Below are 23,435 nucleotides of genomic sequence, written 5' to 3' on the forward strand. Positions count from 1 at the left end.
CGTATGTGAAAACTATATTATTTTCACCATGTTTACAGCAGTTTGTGCTTTAGCACTAGAGGCCTGCAATCTAAATATGGCCTTGTTATTAATGTGAGGGTGCATGCAAGATCACACCACTCATGGCCGAGGAGTGCTTTGTGTTTGAGCAGTGTGCATGTATGAATGCCTGAGACCAGAGGACATGGCTGTACACAGATATAATTTGCACAGTTGCACTTTGAATTGCCTTGTCACTGAAAGGTGCTATACAAATAAATTGCCTTTATTGTACTGAATTGTATACTCTTGTACTACACTGGATAGTCTTGCGTAGCATTGTATTTTATTGTTGTATACCTGGAAAAAATGTTATTATTATTTTTTTATTATCTGGGTGGTTCTATTGCAATGTGCTGTTGTAGCCTACATTATACAAAGGTTCTGAACAGCCCCTTAGGGACAAATACGTTTTATTTCAATATAATTAAATTCATGAATCTAAACTGGTGTTATTGTCACTGCTACTGTCATTTTCACAATAAAAGGAGTGAGTGCAGCTGTATTGCAGTTTGGTAATGTGAGGACATGAGCAGGATTCTTGTTCATTTAGCACAAGAAATAAAATAAAAACAAAGCCATAGTTTTAACCTTGTTTTTGAATGTCAGCATCCACAGCCGACTTTACCATGACTTCAGCAGTTTGTCCTATTTTCCTATTTGCGATGACAGTGGGCAGTGGTCATGTGCATGCTGTGTCCTGATCAGGGCAGGCTATGACTCACTCAGTGAATCCAGTCTCGGGGTGACACATGGCTAAATGGCTGCACAGTTCCCCCAGCTATGTGTCTGTCTCAGCATTAGTGCTTGGCCAGCCACTGGCTAGAGCTGCTAAGCTGCTCACTGAGCATTTTAGATGAATTCTTGCATTGGCTGCAATTCTGACACAGCACACATCGAATTACATGAAGTAGTTCCTCAGATATTATTTATATATATATATATTACTATATTATAGACGAAGAATAAGGTCATTAATAAATGCTTTTTAAGACAAGAAATTCTAGTCTGATACATTTGTTATTAATATTTGGGGTCGTCAAATGGGCTTTGCCAGTGTGTTTTGTTACAGCAATGTAGCCTACATGGGTGGTCTATGGGGGCCCAACATCGTATTCTTGCGTGGGGTCCAAAATCTCTGGCGGCACCCCTGAACAAGAGACACTGGTAATGAAAACAAACACTGATTTTAACACTACTGCAACATCAAACTGCTCCTTGTGCTCGCAGAATTTCATCAAACCAGGCTGGGTGTTTGGTGCTATGACAGCGCTTTAGCCTTAATCATGTGTGTGAATGATGATTGTGTTGGAAAGTGGTGATCTGCTACCAACGACGATAATGACATCAATCTTGATCATAATGATGTTGATCATAATGATGATAACAGTGATGCTGATTGTATTGTCTTTTTCTTGCTGGCACATTTGTCAGTGGCTTTGTTAGAGTTCAAGTTTAACAATAGCGGTAGAGCTGCTGCCATACTGGTCACTCTCCAATTGATAAACTGTTTGTAAGTGATTTGATCTTAATTAAGTACTAGATTTTAGATCTGTCTACCTTGTGTACTGGAAGATGACAGTGATTGCTCTGAAACTGTAATTAGATTGTCACTCTTCCACATGATGTTACCTTACCGGGCTCATTTCTAATGAATTCAAAGACGGTAAAATGAAGCCTGCTGTCATTTCGTTATGGACCCCTGGATACAGTTCAAGGGCTGCCACTTTTATAGACCTCCACCTTTGTGTGGTTGCTTTTAATATCCTACTGTTACCATTATCTCTCAGTGTACAATGTTGGTTAATCACTGTGATCTGTCAAACAGGTCCTGCCTAGAGATGTCTCCTCCACTCGTGCTCCTTGCTTTTGTGGGGTCCCTCAGGGGTCTATTCTGGGTCCCCTCTTATTTACTATACATGCTACCCCTCGGGCAAATCATGCACACACATAATATTGATTTTCATTACCATGCGCATGAGAGGCAACTGTATGTCCCGTTAAAGCCTAGTACCACCGATGTATCCTTTATCATGTCCTGCCTTTCAAGTAAGAATTGGATGTCCAAACATTTCCTGCGCTTGAAGGACTCCAAATCAGAGAGATAGTTATGATAGCCCCTCTTGGTCCTTGCACTAGCAGCATTAACTTTATCTTAAAAAAAGAAGACGCCCATAACCCAGGTGTAATTTTAGACTTTGAGGAGTTGTATTTTGATGCTCAGGCGACTAACGTGGTGCAGTCCTGCTTTATCCAGCTGAGACATTCAGCTAACCAAGATCAGATCGTTCCCTCCTTCCTCTGCACATCTAGGAAAGGTCGTCCATGCTTTTGTCTCCTCCAGACTTGATTACTGCAACTCACTGCAACTCACAATCTGGTTGAAACAGGTGTTCTCCGCGCATCTCTGAGCAATATGCAGCAGCATGCAGGCACTTCTCAGCTTGGGGACGGCAAGCCTGAGCCCGCTGATTGACTTGCAGCCTTGAACTGTGCGAGCAGACAAACGTGCAGACACACTACTGTGTCAAAACGCCACTTTATGGGACACGTTATTCTGGCATCAGCAGGGAAAACATCCAAAGACTGCAATTTATACGAAACACTGCTGCAATTTTCACTTATGGCTTTTTCTTAACTGATGGTATTTATTGTAAGTATCTAAATGATTTCATCTTGTTTTATATCTTTGTTTTCATTGTAAAGCACTTTTTTTTTTAAAGGTGCTATATAAATTAAGTTATTATTATCGTTTTACTGTGTGGCCTTTGTCAGAAAACCATCTAAAAATAAATGTATGCAGCAGACCCAAAATGTGCCTAAACTGACAGGCAAAGGGTTACAAATGAGAGGATATCAGCTTCCTATTCATCTCTGTGCTCCCACTCTACAGCTAGTGTTCACAGTAGAGCGGCTTTGATCAAAGAGCAGTTTCCGTGCCGACAAGTGACATTTTAAAGAAGAAAACAAAAACTCTCTAGTCCAATTGCAGGCAACAGTATATACATTTATATAGCATGGCCCGGCATGAATAAAAACAATTAGGCTGAGGGGCGCCTAAGTGAGTCCATTTTGTGAAATAAGGTTTTCATCAACTCCCTCGCTCCCTCATACTCTCATAACTCCCAAATAACCTGCCCTCAAAAGCAAAGCAAAAGATGATGGCACATCTGAGGAGGCGGATCAAATATCTTGTGCAGATGTTTTTTGTTTTTTTTCCCCGAGCTTCTATGTGGAGTTCATTAGAGATAGCGTCCTCTGTGATTGTTCGAGATAGTACACAAGGCTCTGCGAGTGGAGCCGATACCACGGCGACACATGAACCTTGAAGAAAATGTATTTTCTCCATGCTGCTGGCTGCCCGCTGAAAGCATGGGCAAGCCTGCAAGGTCGTAAAAGGCTCCACAAATGGGTTGAAAGTGACGAGAATGGAGAATATCTGCGCGCATATTTCATGCTTTCTTGTACCTATTGGAATAGATAGTTCTGTCACAGCACATAAGTGGTTCACTGGGCTGAGAATATTCATTTTCTATAGTCAGGACAGTGATATATAGAATATGATTTAACAGCAAGGGTCCATTTCACACCCACTGGTTTTGTAAAAGCAGAGAGAACGAAAACCAGACTTAACAGGATAATGATGTAATTTAAAACAAACAAATTGCAGTTATTTGGTCATGCTCTTAATTTGGACATTATTAGGCGGAAATCTCAAAATCATTTAACTCAAATTGACTCCTTGATGACGGAGGGAACTGTATGGTTCAGCAATCAGGACATCTGTTTTATTTCTTTATTTACTTTGCTGTGGGCTGTAAGCAGACTGTTGTGTGCAGAGCCAGCCTGTGGCATAAATATTGCATGTCTCCAAGAAGGGCTATACATAATGGAATTATTATGATTCCTAATGGTTGGAGTCATTTAGCGTTTCTCTTGTTTGGGGCCACTAGAGCCTGTGGACGGCTTGTGGGTTACAGATGCTCACGGATCAAACATTCTTAGCTGTGAGGAGCTCTGTTTAACTACCTTGCTAACGTTAAGATGCTAATGTTACACTTGAACATGTCACTTTTTGTGCCAAAGTTACTGTTCTCCTCTTATTCTGAGAAAAAAAAGGAGTACAATTAAAAGCAGTTCTATTTACTTTTATACTTTTGTGGCAGAAATAGTGAGCGACGCACCTCACGTCGGGGAACCCTCAAAGAAGTGACACATCTCATGACTGGGGAATCTACTCTCTTCACATTGGCTCACAGATATCTCAACCCCCCCGCCCCCCTTCAGCTAGCAGGAGGTCGCCAGTCAATCGCAGGGCTGACACACACCATTCACACTCACAGTCACGCCTACGGGCAATTTAGGATAGTCAATTAACTTGAACTGCATGTCTTTGGACCGTGGAAGGACGCCGGAGTACCTGGAGAAAACCCATGCATGAAGGGCCCCCCCCGGTCGGTCTGTGGGTTTGAAACCAGAACCCTCTTGCTGTGTGGCGACAGTGCAGTACCGATGTCAGCTGGGATCGCCTCCAGCCCGCAGCGACCCTCTAGAGGATAACAGCCGGGCGTGACAGCTACCTCGCGGAACTGCTGCGTCTCGTCCGCCAGCCCTGTCTTTCCACACTGACTTTGCCTTTGAGAACAGCCATCAATAATAAAATAGAGTGTTTCATTACATTATAAATACACTTTTTATTTAGTTCAGACAGAAACGGGTTAAGAAGCGCGTGCTCAATTGTGCAAAGTGTTGCGTGCAACGTTGCTGGTATGGTGTCAACATGACTATCAACAGAGAAACGGAATCGATGGGTGAAGTCATGCTATACAAATCATACTTATACTTATATACCTATACTTATATTATAAATAGTATCCTCATCACTCGTTTGCACAAATCTCTCCCTTTTCTCTTACATCATACTGTAGTATAGTAGTGGTAGTAAGGTATTGTAATGTATGTATTGTATAGCTATGTAAAGCTTTTAATGTCATCTCTCTAATTACTTATTACACTTATTCTGTTTGTATTCATTTCATTCAAACTCTGGGCTTGTCTCTTGTGCTGCTGGGATGAATAAAGTCTTACACATCCTATCCTAGCTCTGACATTTTTTTCTTATGTCTGCAGATGACTGGACCTGCAAAATACTGTTTTATTGTTTATTTAGCTGTTACCTCCGCAGTAACACTCTTCTTGGGCTCCATAAAACAATGCCTGTGAATATCACAGATGGGAGATCCATATCAGCGGATACTCTTTCTTCAGCGGAAGATGCTTATGAACTGATTCAATCTGCACACACGCACACACACACACACACACACACACACACACACGCACACACACACACACACACACACCTCCCTCGGCAACTGCTCTTGAGCAAAGTAGTAGAGCAGCTTAATGGCGGACAGCAGACACAAATTTGATCACACTGAGCAGTTCCCAGGAGAGATTGTGAGTATGAGCATAATTCATGTAACGCTGGGAAAAAAAAAAAAAAGGAAGTGAGCTCAGCAAACAATCCTCAGGTGAATACTGTTAAAGACAAAAAAATACATATATGATCCTCCTATGATTCCCTATATGATCCTCTTAAATGAATATTCAAATAAATCAATTACAATGAAAATCAATATTTAATGCATAGCACAGAGGGAGCTTTGTTATATTAGCATACTTACTCATATCAGCAGTAAGCTGGAGGCAGTTATCTTTACATATGAAATATTAAAGAGGCTGACACTTTAAATCATTTATCATATCTAATGTAGATGTGATCTGTTTAATTGCTCCATTTGTTAGTCACTGGTTAAGTAACACACACCTTGGGTAAGTTGTTTGTAAGAATGCTTCATTTAAAGAACCAATCACGTAGCGATGTCTGGAAAACCTCAACGTCAACTTAACTAGTGTTATCCTTAAATACAGCCAAAGCTCCACATGTGTAGTGAGTGTGTATATTTAATCTGAGTTGTGTATTCATGTACAATCCCTGATGTATACATTACAGGGAACTGATTTAATAACCTACTCTATGTGTGTAATGCAGACACATGTATTGGCAACATCTGCTGTTTGTAACGATAGCGTAGGTGTGGGGAGTCTTGAGGGTCCACTATGATATGAAAGGTGAGGGTCAAGTGACCCAGTGAGGTCGGCGTGCTGCCATTAGCGTAATCTACGATGCATAATGTGCATAGGGCCATTACACTGTTAAAGGTTACCACTGGTGGTGTATATTTTTGCACGTACATAGATAGGCCTCAAAAGGGGCTTCAGAGCCGGCCGTTTGGCCTCCTTGAGAGAAAAAGCTTTTTTTAAAAAAAAAAAATAGATAAATTCCTGCCCTGCCAAACAGATATACTGATTTAATCAAAATATAAGGTGGGGAGATTGTTGCTCCTCAGGCGACGCCCTCTACCTGTAACAGGGGGGATTGGTCCACTGGGAACACTCTGCCCCCACTAATGCTTATTTTTCAAAACACAACGTAGTCTTGACAGTTTCAACAGAGAGAAAAAGGGCGCGATTACAGAGCCGCCTGCAACTTCAGCACCACGGACAGCGCCCTGGATTTATCGATACACCGCACAGTTAGGCCACTGATATTTCAGAGCCGTGGTCTGGGCCATAGATTCTAACATGCACAAACCTGATAAAGGGTCGATGAGTCGGGGCAGACCGGACTAACATATTCAGCTAAGCTGCACTCTTTCTGCTTCTAGGGTTAACTAGGAAAATCGCTTACTGCCATCTACCCTCCCTCCCTATTAGTTTGTAGAGTTCTACTTCTACGGTGAAAGAATGCGCACATGTGCACGCATAGGCACTCGACAGTCAGCGTGAGTCAGTCAGTCAGAGTTACTTCGAGGCAGATATCAGGCATGTGGCCGAACGAAGTATAAATATACTGTTTTGGGTTTTCTTTTTTTGCTTTATATGGATGAGCTTTAGGAGGAATTTACTGAAATCCACTGAATTTCTTTGCATGCATCATTAATCAACTGTCATGTAGAAGTGTTTGAGCCAACCTCAGTCGTGGGTTTGTTTACATACATTACTACAAAAGTAGTCATTCCAGGCACATATTTATTTAACGCATGTTCCAACTCGCTACATTAAGAACACAGTACTTTACGTTGGCACTAGACCTAAATCATGAAGTTCTGATGCGTACAACATGGACATCGTTGGTTTCGTTTTTCCATGGGATTTGTTGACAATAAGAAAAATATTCAAAGAAAGTGTCTTAAATTACTCACTATCTCTGAACGCCTGCTACAGCTTTCAATAACAATTCTCAGAAATCACTTCACTTCACTCGATCACTTTGTCTTTGAGTAGAAAGCAGACTGAAGCTGGCAGCCTTTTGAAATGTCCGCTACACATGTAGTAGTCTGCTAGAAGGTCAGTTTGTATTAGTGTTGCAATTAGCCATATCTGGAATCTCTCCTTATCCTATAGTGGTAGTCAATGGAAACTGCAACATGTCATTTTCATTTAAAAAAAACAACTTGCAATGCAGTTTGGTACCACAGCTACATGGATTGCCAAGGGGAGTGCTCTCTGTGTTTGTTGTCGATTTCTGTTGAATTTACATTTTTCGGAGAGCTGTCAAGGCTCACACTCCTCAACCCTTTTAGTGGCCCTCTTGCCAGAGTCCATGTTTCCCAAATCTCTGCAACGGAGGTGGTGAGAAAACAGCAAAAGTGTGAGTATGACACCCAGGTTCACAGCTGCCAGAATTCCACGACAAACGAAACCCCAAAACACTGAGAATGACATGTTTGAGTTGTTGTCAGTCGAAACGAGACAACGCCCCCCCTCATCACTTTGTGCCTGCTGTTACAGTCAACAAGCGAAGAAGCAGGTGACTCATTTAAAAATGTAATTGGATTTTTAGATTCAACTGGCACATGTGCTATCAAGTTTTTTACTCATTAGTGCATGAAAAACAAATCATCTTACATCCCCCCAAGGCAGAGGGGTGTTACCAAAGCCGCAATAAACATCTGTACAATTCCTTTCCCCAAGCCTATATGAGGTTCTCTCCACTTGCAAATCCACTCTTGCAGCATGTTAAGGCTGAGCTTTTGAGGTCTGTATATTGTGCATCATTCCCGTTTCCTGGAGTCAATTTCCAGCCTCCTCTCTAATCCACATCGAGGCCATGTCATCAGTTGTGAGGTGAGTATTGTTCCAAAGTGAAAAGCGTGAGGGTTAGTACAACAATCCTGTGCTCAAGCTTAAAAATCTTAAAAAAATACTACAAGATGTTCATTTCCTGCTCAGCCGAAAAACACATTAGCTTCATGGAGGTCTGAGTTTACCCATCCCTGAAAGATTGTTTAAAGCAAATGTTCATGTCGAGTGAGTTTTGCAAGGAGGATAAACCAATTTTAGTCTGAGGGCGACCCTTTCGTAGCTGTGGGTCATGGACATTCTCAGCGGGTCTGCGAGAGCACATACTGCTCTCACTCTGTAGTTTAAAAATGTAGGAACTGTGTCCTCATTAACCCCCGCTTTTCCCATGATGTAAATCTGCATGCGCTCTTGCTCTCACATCAAAGCTGTCTGAATGAAAGAGAAGACAAATATTCATATTAGGACACTTGTAGAGATCTGATTATTTACTATATGTAGATGTTACCTGATATGACTTTCCTGTTTAGAATATTTTTCAAAAGGCACAAAAAAAAAATAGGTTTGATTCTTGCTAAAGTTAGAAACTGAGCTGTAATAAACTTTTTTTCCCCCCCGGCTAGATCTGTGATACCAGCCCAATATCCCTGGGAACTACGCTATAGATGAATCTGAAATACTCGATTGACATCCAGTGCCAATATTTGGTGTCAGTGCCAGAAGTAGTGCCCTTCATGCCGTGACGCGAAAAGTAAAATGCAACACACATCAGAGGCATCATCAACTGATGCCCCTTAGCACACACAGGACTCAGCATACAGAGAGAAGAAGAAATAAAGGTAAAGTAGCTGGAATATTGCCACGGCACCGCCAGCGTGCAGGCTTACTTAAAAAAACTATGGGTGTGGGTGTTTTGTTGTGGTGTGTGGAGGTCAGGGTGGTGGATAGGCATCCGACTCTCCTGCAGGAGGAACCATATCTTAACCATATTTTATCATGACCACAATCTTTCCCCTAACCTTAACCACAGAGAGCTGAAGCGACAGCAGAATCCATTTTAACACCCTTCAGACTGCATGAGTATTCAGCTACACCCAAAGGACGCTGGCCAATTATCACCAGCTGTCTGCTGTGCGATGATGTGGGATTGTTGGAACTACCATAAGATGAGCAGTGACATGCATAGGCGAATGCGATGCAGCTAAAGGTTCCTTTTAACAAATCTGATAATCTAATGTGCGGAGGGGTTCACGGCAGGCCTAATGTGTGTTGAGAAATGAGAAGGTGGGTTTCACCAGAACACAGACCTCATCAAAAGAGCCTTTTCTTCATCTTGATTCCTATAATTCCTGTTGATTAAACACTGAGTGATTCAACGGATGCTCTCTGGTGACCCCTCCTATTTGTAAAGGAGACAAATTAAAGTCCTCCATCAAAATGTGATCGCTGCCAGGGAGCCCCTGGCTGAAATGGGCACCATGGCATAATGACGCTATAATTCTGCTTTACTGCACGGTAAATGAACGATGGGCATTTGAAATTGATGATTTGCTGATAAATCATTGCTTCTTTTGTATATCAATTTCAGGAAGAACCTAAATTTAACCTTCCTTTACCGAATTTACTTCACAAAATAATTACTGTAGCTACAATATTAACGGTATTTTTTTAAATATTTTTTACAGATTGATTGATTGATTGATTGATTCATTGGTTCACTGAATCACTGATTGATTGGTGACTTACTGTCACTAAAATGCTGGATCAATTTTAACAGACCTAATTAGGGTCAGTCATGCTCTAAAATTAATCTAGTTAACTCTGTTATCCCTGACGTGAGATGAATTTGAATTAGTTTGTAAGGAGCTCTCTGGGATTCATTTTGTTACACGGAACGATGAAGTTTTCAAGTGTTCAGGACCCTATTTACATCTAATTTCACAATAAAAGACCATGGGAAAACATTCAATCTATAAAATAATTTCCTTTTCACTGAGATCAACAAGTTTTTTTGGGGAAACATACAAAGTTAAGTTTACATTCGGAGGACCCTCTCATAGAAACATTTCTCCACAGCACTACTCGTGGTCAAAACTGCACAGGGTACCTTTAAAGCGTGTTGTTTGTTATGCGATGACATGACAAGAATCTCTCATAGATAACATCACTGGGGTCTACGTTCTGTCATTAATCGAACAACATTACACAGCACTGTATTGAGTGCTGTGTATTTGCGATGTGATGTCCCTTATTGGGTGTTTTAAAAAGCTTTGTGGAATGTCTGCTGGTTAGGTTTAAGGCAGGAGTTTACCAAAGCATTAGCGTAGGTTAATGGCAGTTTTCCATCCTGATAAAAATCCTCCCCTCATTTGCGATCTGTGAAACTGAATATTTTCATTCCCGCTTTGATGCGGTCCACCCCCCTCATTCACATTCAAGATCATATCGCTAACCTTTTCTGAGTGCCACATACAACACTGAGGCAAAGCCAAGTCTTAAGCAGACAATGGCATATACAATAACAATAACTTGCTTGTTGAATGGATTCTACACACACACACACACACACACACACACACACATATGTTTCCTTAAGGCTAATCTACTTGAGGTTGCTCCTTTCTAAACTACAGCTTTCATACTGTCACCTGCCCCAAATACATATGAATAAGGACTTCACAAAGGCAGCTTTGGCATGCATCAAAAGTTCTTAATAAGATACTTTACCTGCAAGGCACCCCATAAGTGACTGCAGCACCAGCAGTTTCCATAGCAACATCATCTTCAATTTTGTAGGGTCAAAGTAGTCTCACATCCAATCGCAAGCGTATGGTATCCGATGCGCGCCTCTGGTTTCCCAATCTGCATCAAAAGACACAGGTGAGAGGGGTATTAGGATGATGTTCTCATTAGCAGCACCTTTGAAAATGAGTCTGTCTCTTCCTGCTCAGCATGCTCATATCACAAGGTGTGGAACACAAAAAGGCAGCGGGAATGTACAGCAAAGAGCACTGTGATAGTATCAATTATGTCCTGCATTCATAGCTGATGAGCTAAACTTTAAGACATATTTAATCATCCGCCAGTTAAAGTCTTCACAGTCAAGTCTTTTAATCTCCCTCTTAATCATCAAATCCACGGTGCAACTTACTGCCGTTTCCACTTTCCTGAAAGTTGCTCCACAGGAAAAAAAACAACAAAAAAAAACAAAACAGAAAGGCTCTCAGTGTTGATATCTCATGTACATTCATTTCCATATCTCCAGCAACTCCAGGGACAGCTACTTTTAAGTCACTGTGAAAGCAAAGCCACTCCGATAAGCTCTCATAGCATTGTTCTTGCTTGAGGCCTCATAGCTTTTATGCTCATAAAAGTGCAAAGCCAAAAAGATGACGAACGCTGAAACGTCTAGAAGACTTTCACAACGGTTGTGTGCTTTCCCCCCCCCCCAACACAGACAATATCTCCCAGGAGTGAGAATTATAACTCGAAAGTTGGTTGAGTGGCAGAAAGGTAGCGGCTCTCAGCGACAGGGAAGGAGCTGAGAGTGTGCAGGAGGCTGAGGTGAGGGGGGGGGGGAGAGAAAGCATGTGGTGTTAAAAAGACTGTCAGCGCTCATGAAGACGCTTATATCATTTTTTTTTGTCAAAAAGGAAAGCCAAACGTTATGAAATTGTTTTTGTGTTGGAGACTAACTGCTCACTGATACATGACAGTACGTTTTTGACACTTTCATTATCTTATACAGTGCGTGCTGCGCTGCGAGTACAAAAGAGGATTTACAGCACATCATTTCCCTAGTCAGTGGTCTGCTCTAATAAAACAGATAAGTTGCACAAAAACTCCTGGGAAACACGAGCTCATGTTTTTCTTTTTTTTTATCTATTTACTTTACTTGTCTGGCCAATCACTACTGTACTGTTTGATACAGTTTGATACGATGCAACTGTACAAGCAACCAATATGGCTGCCGCTGAACGTCCTGCTGAATCCGCTATCGCGTCAGTATTAAACAAACTGGACGGTATGTTTCCTCTGAAAGAAGATCAAACGACAGCACTTAAAGCTTGTGTCAGCGCTACGTCTACACGTTCCGCTTGCTCTGATTGGTTGTAGGTCCATCCAATTGCGTCCAGAGGCATTTTGGTCGGCGCCCCTTGGAAATTGAGGGAGGGGTGTCACAATTTTCCAAATCCAGAATTTGATTTGACTGTCGATTTTAAGGTCATGATTCCATTAGATTTTCGATTTGAACATTTATGTTTTTTTATACATACGGTGCTCCCATTCAACACAACCCCAGTTGGCGGGGACGGAGAGAAGAAATAGTATTTGTGGATTGGTCTGGCCATGTCAGGCTACAAAAACTCCAGAGTTCACACCAAAAAAAACTTGTGTATATCATTTGAACCTTGTTTGATTTTCACTTCCTTATTCTCCAGGGTTTCGGCATAGTAACCCGGTGTCTTCTATTGTTATTTCCAGGATAGGTTAGGCGACTCGTCATTTGGCATGTGAATTGTATTTCACGTGTTCTCAAAACAAATACTTTTTAGCACTGATGTAATGAAAAAAAAAACATTGTGGAATTTTACTAACTTTAATGAGTGTTTTAATTTCCCTTTAATCAGCAGGGGTGTTAGTTAGTTAGAAAAGTGTACTGCACCTATGTGCTAATGGCATGCATATACATACTCACAAAGATGCACTGACTCGCTCTTCAAAGCATCACTCTACAGCAGCGCTGGTTGTCAAACATCACACACGGCACATTTATTTCTCCATTCCCAGGCTGAACATTAAAATTCTTTCTAACTTTGGAACCAATTTGATAGGTATTTGGTTTAAAGGGGCTGTTGAGTAAAGCAGGATGTAAATAGGGCACAGTGAAGGGAGTCAGATTTATCCAGTTTGCAACTCGGAGGGAAGAATACAGAGCAAGTTGGAGGAAATGTCAGAGGCTGCCTCTGGAAAAGCTGTACTGATGTAAGAATTAAAGCAATACAGCCAGTTAGGAAGTGAAATCTACCTTTTGCAGAGCTCCTCTAGGAAGCGAGCAGCATTAATCGAACGTCCCTTGGGTAAAAATATATTTAGAGTTGAGGCATGTTCGACACGAAACTCTTACAAAATTACAACTATTTGTGTAATTTTGCCCTTACAGAGGAGCGCGGAAGAACTCTGTTATCCCACCCCTGCTGCGATTCAACATAGACAGTTTGAAAACACGGCGCGTGGAAGGCTGGAACAAAACCACCGAAAAACACACACAAAAAAGGTACCTGAAACTGTTTAAGTAGGCCGCATTCTCATTAATCTCAGATTCTCTACCTTCCAGCTCTGTCTCCTGTCTGCACCTACAGAGAAGAGGCCTTTCATCTCCATACATCATATGGAGGCTTGTCAGAGTCTGTCTTGAGTACATCAGTGGTGCAAGGCTGTGCCTTACTCCTAGGGAGCAGTTCTATGCATATTAAAGTACCAAGCCCCGTACCTATTAGACTAATGCCTGTTCTGTCTGCTGTGTCGGCCTGTATCCATGTGCCATGGTGGAGCCACACGCACTCGTAGAACTGGAATTACTCGTGGTAACTACTCTTCCCCTAGTTTGTTGAGGCTTGTTTTGCTTTGGCTCCCTCCAACCCTTTCAACTAGGGGCTGATAAAGCGCCCCAGCAGCTAAAGATAACGCACTACTGAGAGCCTCACAAACTCGCTCTTGCCTATTGCTGCTGTAATCTATTCCGTTACTTGATACCAGGAAAATGGAGGTTGATAGATGTTCTGGCTGCACAGAGCACATATCCAAAGGTTTTACGGGGCTTACTCACGCTTACAACGTTACAACCGTGACACGCATTTGTGACGCATTCCTCTTACAGACTAATTTGCAAGGACACATTTCAGACACAAAGCAGTTAAAAGAGCCGGCGCAAAGATGACAAAAGGAAAATAAAAAAAAAAGCTTGACACTGCAACTGTAGTGACGCTTTGACCCACAGATAATTGAACTCATACTGCTGTTGTTGCAAATAGGACAAATGGTTGTGACTGGTTATCTTACTTGCATTCGTTCCCACTGCCATTGTAATATTAAAATTAGAACATACAACTACCACTTCAATATCATTAACGCTGCTGCAACTTCTGCTACCAGTGCTATCACTATTTCCCCCTGTCCCTATACTGGTTACACTACTTACTACTACTTACCATTAGTACTACAACCACTGCTACTATTGTCAGTAATATCAATTAAAAAGTAATCCTAATTCACAGATACCATTCACGTTTTGGAATGCTGATATTCCCTGCCACAATGCCCTAATTTGCAATTGGGGTTCAGCCGCCCTCAAGCATCAGATATCATAGATGTAATAAACTGCAACTGCATTTGGTAAAAGGAAATGACAGATGACGCTTCAGGATAGGAGGAGATAATCAATGTGTTCAGACGGTAACAAATTGCCAGGAAATTGATAGATTTTCACTTATCATACAGCTTAATTGACTTTTTCCATGAGCTAAATGAGGACAATAACCACAAGTGTCCACCTTATTCTTCCTCCTGCATTCCGAGAAAGAAAAGCCACTGTGACCCTGAATGGGAACATGCAGAGAACATTACAACCTGAAAAAGAATTCACATTAGCAACTAACAGCTATACAATTCTGACCAAAGAAATTTACATTTGTTTTGGGGTTTTTTGCCCCCCCTCCCCCCCCCAAAACAAAACAAAAAAACTTTGGTGATGAAGAGAATGGTCCAGAATCGATCCATTACAAAAGCTTGTTCCAAGAGGAAACTGATGTCTTTGCGCAGGAGGTGCAGAATCGTACCTTGAATTAAATGAGCTTGGGAGGAGATAACACGTTTGGTTAATGTACTGCACTGGTCCTGAGAGATCCATCGTCCAGTGTCCGATGATATCGGGGCGGAAAGCCAAACAGAAGCAGCGGGTGATCGAAGGGGCAGCTCAGCTACCGGTCGGTTTCCAACACCTGTAGAGGGCGCAGCCATCTTTATGACTCTTAACGGCGTGTACTGATCGCTTTATGTTGGATGACGATCATACTGCGGCCACGTAGTTGGAATAAGTCAAACAAGCTAACTATTCACGACGACAGAGTAGGGGAGCTTTTCAAATGAAATCTGCTCATGCCACGCCAACAGAACAACACATTAAAAAGTGTGCTGTGTGCTGCTGAGCTGTTCTGGCAACACAAATACCTACAGCTATTCCACACCATGCAAGATCACGAAAAAATAGAATTGAAATTGAGCATATTTCTAAACACAAATGTTGCTGTAGAAATGTGACACAGATAGAGATGTTAAAAAGGATTATCTATTGTCATGACCAATAATTTACCGGGTCTCAAATAGCTTATTTTGTCTGTCGAACAGTCAGTAAAACACAAAAGTATTTCTAAGTGAGGCAAGCAAACACATATGTTTGAGAGGCTGTAATGTTACTTCAAGTGTAACAGAATTTTTTACTTTTTTTATTTTATTTTTAATCTTTATAGCTTTACTTAATAAATAATAGATCAGCTATCATTATTTTTCTGTTAATCAACTGATCTATTAATCATTTCAGCACCACATATCTTTTTACTTTTCCTTTACAAAGAATAAGGCGTCCGCTCCTATCTCAGCTTTGATCACCAAAATCTGAGCACATTTAATTAAAAAAATACTGCAGTATCTTTGCAGACTGGGCTCCATGCAGCGAGTGGTGAGATACCGAAGCAGAACCTGGAAGCCTTGTTGATAAAGATTACAGTGTCTCTGAGAGAAACATAACAAGTTGTACAAGGACCTGTATGGCATCTGGTCTCAAAAGAGAAGAAAGTATTTACATACAGCACAAGGTCAAAGCTCGATGTTGTGCTTTCGTGGCAGGGACTTGGTCTGCTGGGGTCTGGGAAGCAGGTCATCGACCAAAAAGGAGCGGTTCGCGTTCAGATAAGATGCGTTTAGAGCCTTGATGTTAGCTACTTGCTAGCATTCCACTGACACATGTATGCGCTTACGCACACAACGTAGGTGTTTTCATCAGGATGGGGTTATTTCAGCTACACCTTTTAACACCATGAACACAGCATTTTCGTTGCCAGGTACCTTGCGAGGGAAAAGACCAGCTTTCTCTTCGGAATGACAGCTCACCGTTAGCATACTGACAGGTCCTGTCAGAAAGAACTGCTTGCCTATGACTCGTAGCCTAGCAACAGCCTTGACAACAACACTTTGATTGATTGACACGCAGACAAATCAGTGTTGAATTCAGATATATTTTTAGGTAATAATGATGACAGAACATGATAAACGTCTATGTAAGCGCTGAAAACAAGTATAATAGTATAATTATTATTACAATTGTGGTGAAAACCGGGACATTTTAGTGTTTTACAGATATTTGTCGGGACTCGGGACACCCAGATTGAAACCGGGACATCCCCGTACTGTAGCAGCCCTTCTTTTCCTTCTATTTCAACACTTAATTCACTACATTACTAATAACCACAACGTTTACGTAGGCTATTCATCTCGACATCTGTGACAAGGCTGCTGAGACTTGAGTTACACAAATGGCACAACCCGATGGCTAACAACGTTAGCAACATGCAGCTGTCCTCTGTGGCTCTCCATTTACTTGGTTGAAAGAATGAAGACCAGGTAATAACGGCTGATTAAATAAGTACATCATTCAATGAATACAAATACATAAAACCATCATATTAGCCAGTTTCTGTGTTTCGGTTTGAGTCTTTTTATCCAATTATCAATCAATTATTATTAGATGGTGTTCAAGCTGCTATCCAGGATGTTTCAATATATTGTTTGTAGAGAGAGATGATCTCCGTAAGGTGCCATTCAGATGATGATCATTGATGGCTTGTCAGGTTGACTTTATCAATAAAAGACCATTAAAACCAGAGACAATAAAATACCCCCAGGGTCCCCGCACAAGTGGCGGCAGTCTACTGCGACAGCCCTATGAAACAGCTCTCTGCCGTCTACCCACGTTACTGCCGATGTAGGCGGCACATTCGGACAGTTCTGAATTGCAGAGCGAATATCTCACGTGCCAGTCCATAGCTGAGAACCTTTCTAAAGAAAAACTAAGAATCAATACATTTTGACATAAGGCATGTTTTATTGAGGAAACATGCTCATGCCTGCTGTATGTTTCTAGATATCCACATTAGCATGGCATTAGTCAAAAATAACTATCTAAGCAAAATAGTTTGTATATAAGCATTTTGAACGTGGCCATGTTTTTACAGCTGCCACAAAACTAGTCTACTAACCACAGTATACCACTCACTATATTATTTGTTCATTATTATGGGGAACAAAAAGTCTGATGCGCCATAATAATTTGAGTTATGCTCAGTAATTCAGCATCACACGATGAGGTCAGGCCCGACCTAAGGTCAAGCGAGAACACTCTCAGACAGAAGTGACACAGCCACGCAGGCCAGCTTGAATGATAGACATGCACTGATGGCATATTGACCACGCGAAGGCTACGGAGAACGGGCTTGATTGACCCTCCTTATGTAAGGACCTCGTTTCCACCATTTGACTGTCTGGCACAAATTAGCAAAGTTCTGAGGCTGAGTGGATCTGCATTTCTTATCTTATGTTCTATTCCACATCAAAGACAAATAGGCGTCATTTTGTTCTTCTTTCTTATTGTCCTTGGTTTAAATGGATGAACCAGCTAATTGCACTTTGATACAATGACTACAGAATCTCATTTATCTGTGCCACAGACATCTGAAATGGTCTGCTAAACAAACAGTGCCTTTCTGGAATGCCTAATTATTTCATTTGAGAAACAGATGAGATTTTGAATACCTGCATTTTGCATCATTTGCAGTTCTCTCCGAGAGTAATTCACCACTTCACATGAACACAATGTTCTCACTAGATAGAAAAAAAATATATTTTTTAAAAAGCTGAAAGGGGAGTTTTCTTTCTCTGGATAATGAACAAAAAAAGTATTTAAGAGGCTTCAATCAGCTACAAAACGCAAGTAATGATAATGACCAGAAACGCCACATCATAATTCCCTCATTTAGCCATGAGAAAGTGAGCAGCTGCAACATGTGTCCATTAATTATCGGCATGTTACCAAATTCATATTCAAAACCTGTTTTGCAGCAAGGAATTCATTTAATAAACGATATAGTTTGTAAATGTGGATAAAAGAGCCTCATTATGCAACTCTGACTGATTAGTTCAGTTCAAAGGCCGTGTGTTTACTGGCACCCAAATAAGTCCTCTGGTTTGTCTTCTCCACAGGTGTAAAACCGGCGCAAAATATGTACCGACACCTGCTGAGAGAAATCCGAGAGCAGAAACTCGCTCCATCATCTGAAAATGTCTCTCCAACGTCGTAGTATCTCACTCCTTGACTTGGCTTATTTAACCAATTCAAATGTGTCTGCATATAAATAACAAGCCTTAATGTGATATTTGATATTGATTCTGCCTAATATATTTCATTAAGGCGGCAGCATAGGCGTTACGCAGGACTGCATGAAAAATGAAGCAGGACGCGGGTGGGACAAGCTATCAACAAGTAGTGAAACAAACACAAAGATCAGAGCATTTATTTCTTCATTTCGAGTCCTGTGTATTATCCCTGCATCCCACCTTAGAACATATCTGGCAGGGTTCAGTGACTTTCCACTGAGCTTCATATACCTGAAATGCCTGTATGTCATTTCTAATTTCTAATTGCTATATTTTCTCCGGAAGTAACTTTTGACATTTTTCTGCAATCAGTATTGCATTTTGTGACTTTGTGACTTGTAACTGGGCAAACTCCATCCTCTGACGAAGGCCGTGAGACAGATATGAACAACCTGTGGATAATATAACATAATAATAATGGACCAGTATGAGTATTATTAGTCTTTTTTTTTTTCTTGTCTCTTCGTTGTAATTTATCAGCTCATATCTTAACATACAGGCTGTTACCTCCTATTCACAGCCACTGTATCACCATTAAATTAGAATATTGAATTCCTGATTAGTAAAAACTGGCAGAGAACAACCTCCAAGTTTGTGGTTTGTAACTTTCATGAAAAGTGGCTGGTATTAGTGAATTTGTACCATTATGGGGTGCTCCGGCAATTTAGTATTGCAAAACCAGCTGGCTGTAGCTTAGCTGTACGGCAAGGCTCGGCGCTGGTTGTTTCGTAACATTAACCGATGAAGTAACTTGCAAACGGTGTTGAACGTTATTCTAAATATGATTGTAAATCACCGTAAATCAGTCTGGTGTATGTCACTTCACTGTTCTGGCTGATGCCCGAGATGCTCGTGACAATTCGTGTCATTGATAACAAGGACTTTCGCAAACCTCCACGGAGAACCTGCCAATTGTTATTTTGAAGCGTTTATGTTGCGTGAATCAAGGTATAATGCCACGTCAACACACAAGAGATTTAAGAGAACGTGTTCAACGGGTTCAAAAGTTGCTATAGGTCCCTCAGTGTTCAGAAGCATGGAAATGACTCCCCAAACAACAAAATGATCCAACTCTGAAACGCTTGTGACAGAGCGGCTGCTTGTATTTTATCAACAGTTATCAATAGAAAGCAACAAGGTGTTCAGGGTGCATTTTTAACATTCTTTTGAGTCATCTCAGATGGGTCTATGCAGTTCTTTAATTTTGGCTCAAACAAAGGAAATAACAATGCCCTGTGGGGAACGCAGTTTCATCGAGGGCTTACATTGTACCAAATGAGGGAGGAAAGATGGCTCTCACAAAACAGCCCCGCCCAGTGGAGCACAATGCACGTCTGAAAATATGCTCTTGTGGATCAGCAAAAAATAAGAATCCACATTCAAGCGAGGTGCATTATCAAGAAGAATCATGAACCTGGCCTCATCCTGAGATGGCTTGGAAAGAGGATGTTTGCGGGCCTTATATAAGTACATTTAATAATGCAGCACTCCCAGCACTCAGATCCCCCCCTGAAGTTGGTTGCTGCGTAGCAGTGCTCTTATTAAGCACTCAATTAAAGCCATTCCCAAGGAGAGGCAGCGTGCAACAATGTTTGAATTAGCAAACGTTGCGGGCTAAGACATTCTGTGAAGACTCACCCCGGAGGACCCACGGTGCCTTGAAACCAAAGTGACAGAGCGTCATAAAGCATTGCTAAAGCAGAGAAATTATTCTAATATGATTGGATTACAAATAGGGCATAACAGAACCAATGAGACTAGATAAATAAGAGCCAGAAATGGAGCTGTCTCAATGAGCCATCTTGGATCTGTTTTGTTGTTTTTTTTTTCTCCCTTCAATCTAAATATTAAAAATGAACAGAGAGATGGGACTAGGTAGACAACACAGAGGAGCTCTGCTATATTATAGTCAAGTGTACTTATCCCTGACAGTCGTGTGCTCCCAATTCACAGCAGCGTGCACACACTCGCTTTTGATGGCGAAGATTGGATGTATTTGTGTGCAAATTACACTTATTCATGGCCTCCCTTTGACTAAATTAGGCAACAGTTTTCTTACCGCCTTAGAAGTTAAGCATTGTGGGTGGAAGATGGTGTGTGCGTGCTCATGCAGATAAAAGATTTGTTTCAATAAAATCCAGCCTGTGCTGTGCACGAAAACATCCAACTGAAGGCAACTCATTTAGAGAAACTGCTTTCTGAAGAGGGTTTTTTTTTTTTTTCCAGTAATTGTATTTTTTTTTTTTTAGCAGATGTAGTTCCCAAAAAAGAAACCAAAATTAACATAATTGTATCAAGTAGTAGCCTTGCAGTGAGATCCCTACATTATTTCTTACTTTCCTTCCATGCTGACTCGGTAAGCCGCAGTCACTTTGATACCGTGAAAACAAAATTCATCTTCTCTGTATCTGCTCGACGGTGTGCTGACACTCCTGGAACACAGCCTAATCATGACTATCGCACCTTTTCTTTTTTTCTTTTTTAGAGTTTGGCGAAGGGACAAACATGTAATTTTTTTTTTCCAGCAGCTTGACAGGGAAGGTTTCCTCAACCACTTGCAGCCCAGCTTGTCAAACAGCTCTATTATGCCACATTCAAACAAGCAATGCATAAGACTACATAAAACCTGCAATGCACTCCATTAAAGTAGTATCAAGGGCCTGAAGCGTCCTCATCCATTATGTTGTTGTGTAAAATCTCACAGCGCTGTTTACTTTGAAAATCCAGCAGAGTGAAGAAAAAAAAAAGCAAAAAAAAAAAAAGAAGCAGTGCCAAACAATTGACGCCCGGCGTTTGTTTTTATTTGCTGCTTGTTACCGTGTGTACCTGCGAAGAGGGGTTTTAATCCCACCAGCAAGGAGGTCGCAAAATGGCACACACTTGTAGATGTTACATTGTCTATTAGAGTGTATGCAAGGGTGATGGATACTTGACCACACAGGGGTCGGGGTCCCCAACAAGGGGTCGTGAGATGGATCAGAGTAGACGAGTAGGGTAGAATACGAGAACACAATAAATTCTACTAGTTGATATAATGTTTTCCACATTTGGAACAAACTGATTCCAATTAGTAGAAGCGAAACGATTAGTCGTTTAATCATTTAGTCGATCAACAACAACAACAAAAAATGAATCAGCGACCACTTCGAAAAGCTCTGCCTTCTCAAATGTGTGAATTTGCTGCTTGCCTCGTCTTCCATTTGAGTAAATTCAACATATTAGACTGTTGGTCCTGAAGACGTCAGCTTGGGGGCTGTTAACTGTGATCATTCGTTTAGTCAATAAAATGTCAGAAAATGAAAAACGACTTCTCCGAGGTGATGGTGACAGATTCAGCTCGCTGGTTTTGGCTAACCAACAGTCCGAAACTCAAAAACATTCCCGTTCACTTGCATGTAAGAGACACGAAAGCAGTGAAACTAGAGATTTTTTTTGTCGTTTTCGCTTGAAAAATGACTCAACGATTAATCGATTATCCACATTTTGACTTTCTTAGTTGTCTGTTGATTAACTCATCGATGTGTTGCGTAGTTGCCTGAAACCAACCGCTTCGTACTGCTTTGTATTAACGGGTCACAAGCAGAGACGATTGGGAACTCATATCTCCCTCAACAACAATCCAAAGGAGTGTCCACATCCAGGTGGAACAACACCTAAAAGCAAGGTGAAAGACGGAGCAACAAGTCTCATTGCCCCCCACGCCCAACCCCCAAACTCCCAGCTTGCCTCTGTACAGTCTGTCAGGCTGATGGTGAAACTATCGTGATTAATGTGGAGTGTCCATGTGGCTGCACTTAAAAGGATATCCTGTGACAAAACAGGTCAATGTGAGGAACGGTCCCGTATGTAAGGCAAGAAGGGGAAACGGCCACACGTTCAAAGTCGCCCATCACATCTCCCTCTTCCTCTCATTCCTTGAGCTAGCTTTCCTGGAGAGACATGAAATAAAAATGACCTCGACGACACATTTCTTCAATACTTCCTGGGAGGAGAAGAAGAAGTAGAAAAAAAGAAAAAAAGAAAAAAGCGTGCGATGAAATTTTTATGCCGCGCCTCTAAATGCACCTATCCCGGGATATTTTTAATGTCACTTCCGCGCTCTATCACTTGTGACAGGCTCGCTGGCGTCCGGGACGTCGACAACCATTAAAAGGGCCCACTCTCCCCCGCGAGGCTGCATCTGGGCCCCATCACGCAGCCCCCCGGATGTCATTAGATGCAAGTCAACATGCAGTTAATGAAGCTCCAGTCTGCGTCTGTGGTGTCTTCTTTATACATTTTCATAAGGAAAAATTGTTGATCATTTGGAAGTTAAATTAGTTGCACAATCTACCCCGCCGCCCCCCCCCCCCCATATTTTTCTTTTTAAAATCTTAAATATTTATGCTCAAATCTCGAGGGACTCTCTGCTCTCTTGTCTCAGGCTTTTGGGGAGCTATCACACGCTCGTGTTCACAAATCAAGACTGAAGCTGCAGAATAATCTTCCTGAAGCCCTTTTTCAGGTGAACACTCCCCCACCCAACCACCCACCCACCCTCTGCTAACCTTTCGAATAAGTTCAGCTCTCGTCAAGTCAGAAGAGGGAGCCCATGCAACAGATCACACACACACACAGGAGTCGGTGGAGGTGCTCCTCACAGTCAGCCACAGACTTTAGTGGTGAATGAACAATGTGCGTCAGAGTGGCGCTCTGACAGGTGTGTTATCATCACACAGGCACATTTTCACTTAGGTCACGTTTCCGGAGTGTGTGACTCC

General features: G+C 41.6%; 1 protein-coding gene across 1 annotated transcript in view; it reads right to left on the minus strand.

The window, feature by feature from the left end:
- Nucleotides 1-23,435, minus strand: part of cntn4 (contactin 4) — a 129,908-nt gene that overhangs the window by 103,169 nt on the left and 3,304 nt on the right. Inside the window, exon 2 of the mRNA XM_070902855.1 lies at nt 4,550-4,674. Within this exon, the coding sequence (XP_070758956.1) occupies nt 4,550-4,674 (125 nt within the window). The remainder of the gene's footprint in view (nt 1-4,549; nt 4,675-23,435) is intronic.

Source organism: Enoplosus armatus, chromosome 3 (assembly GCF_043641665.1).
Source record: "Enoplosus armatus isolate fEnoArm2 chromosome 3, fEnoArm2.hap1, whole genome shotgun sequence".
Taxonomy (NCBI): domain Eukaryota; kingdom Metazoa; phylum Chordata; class Actinopteri; order Centrarchiformes; family Enoplosidae; genus Enoplosus; species Enoplosus armatus.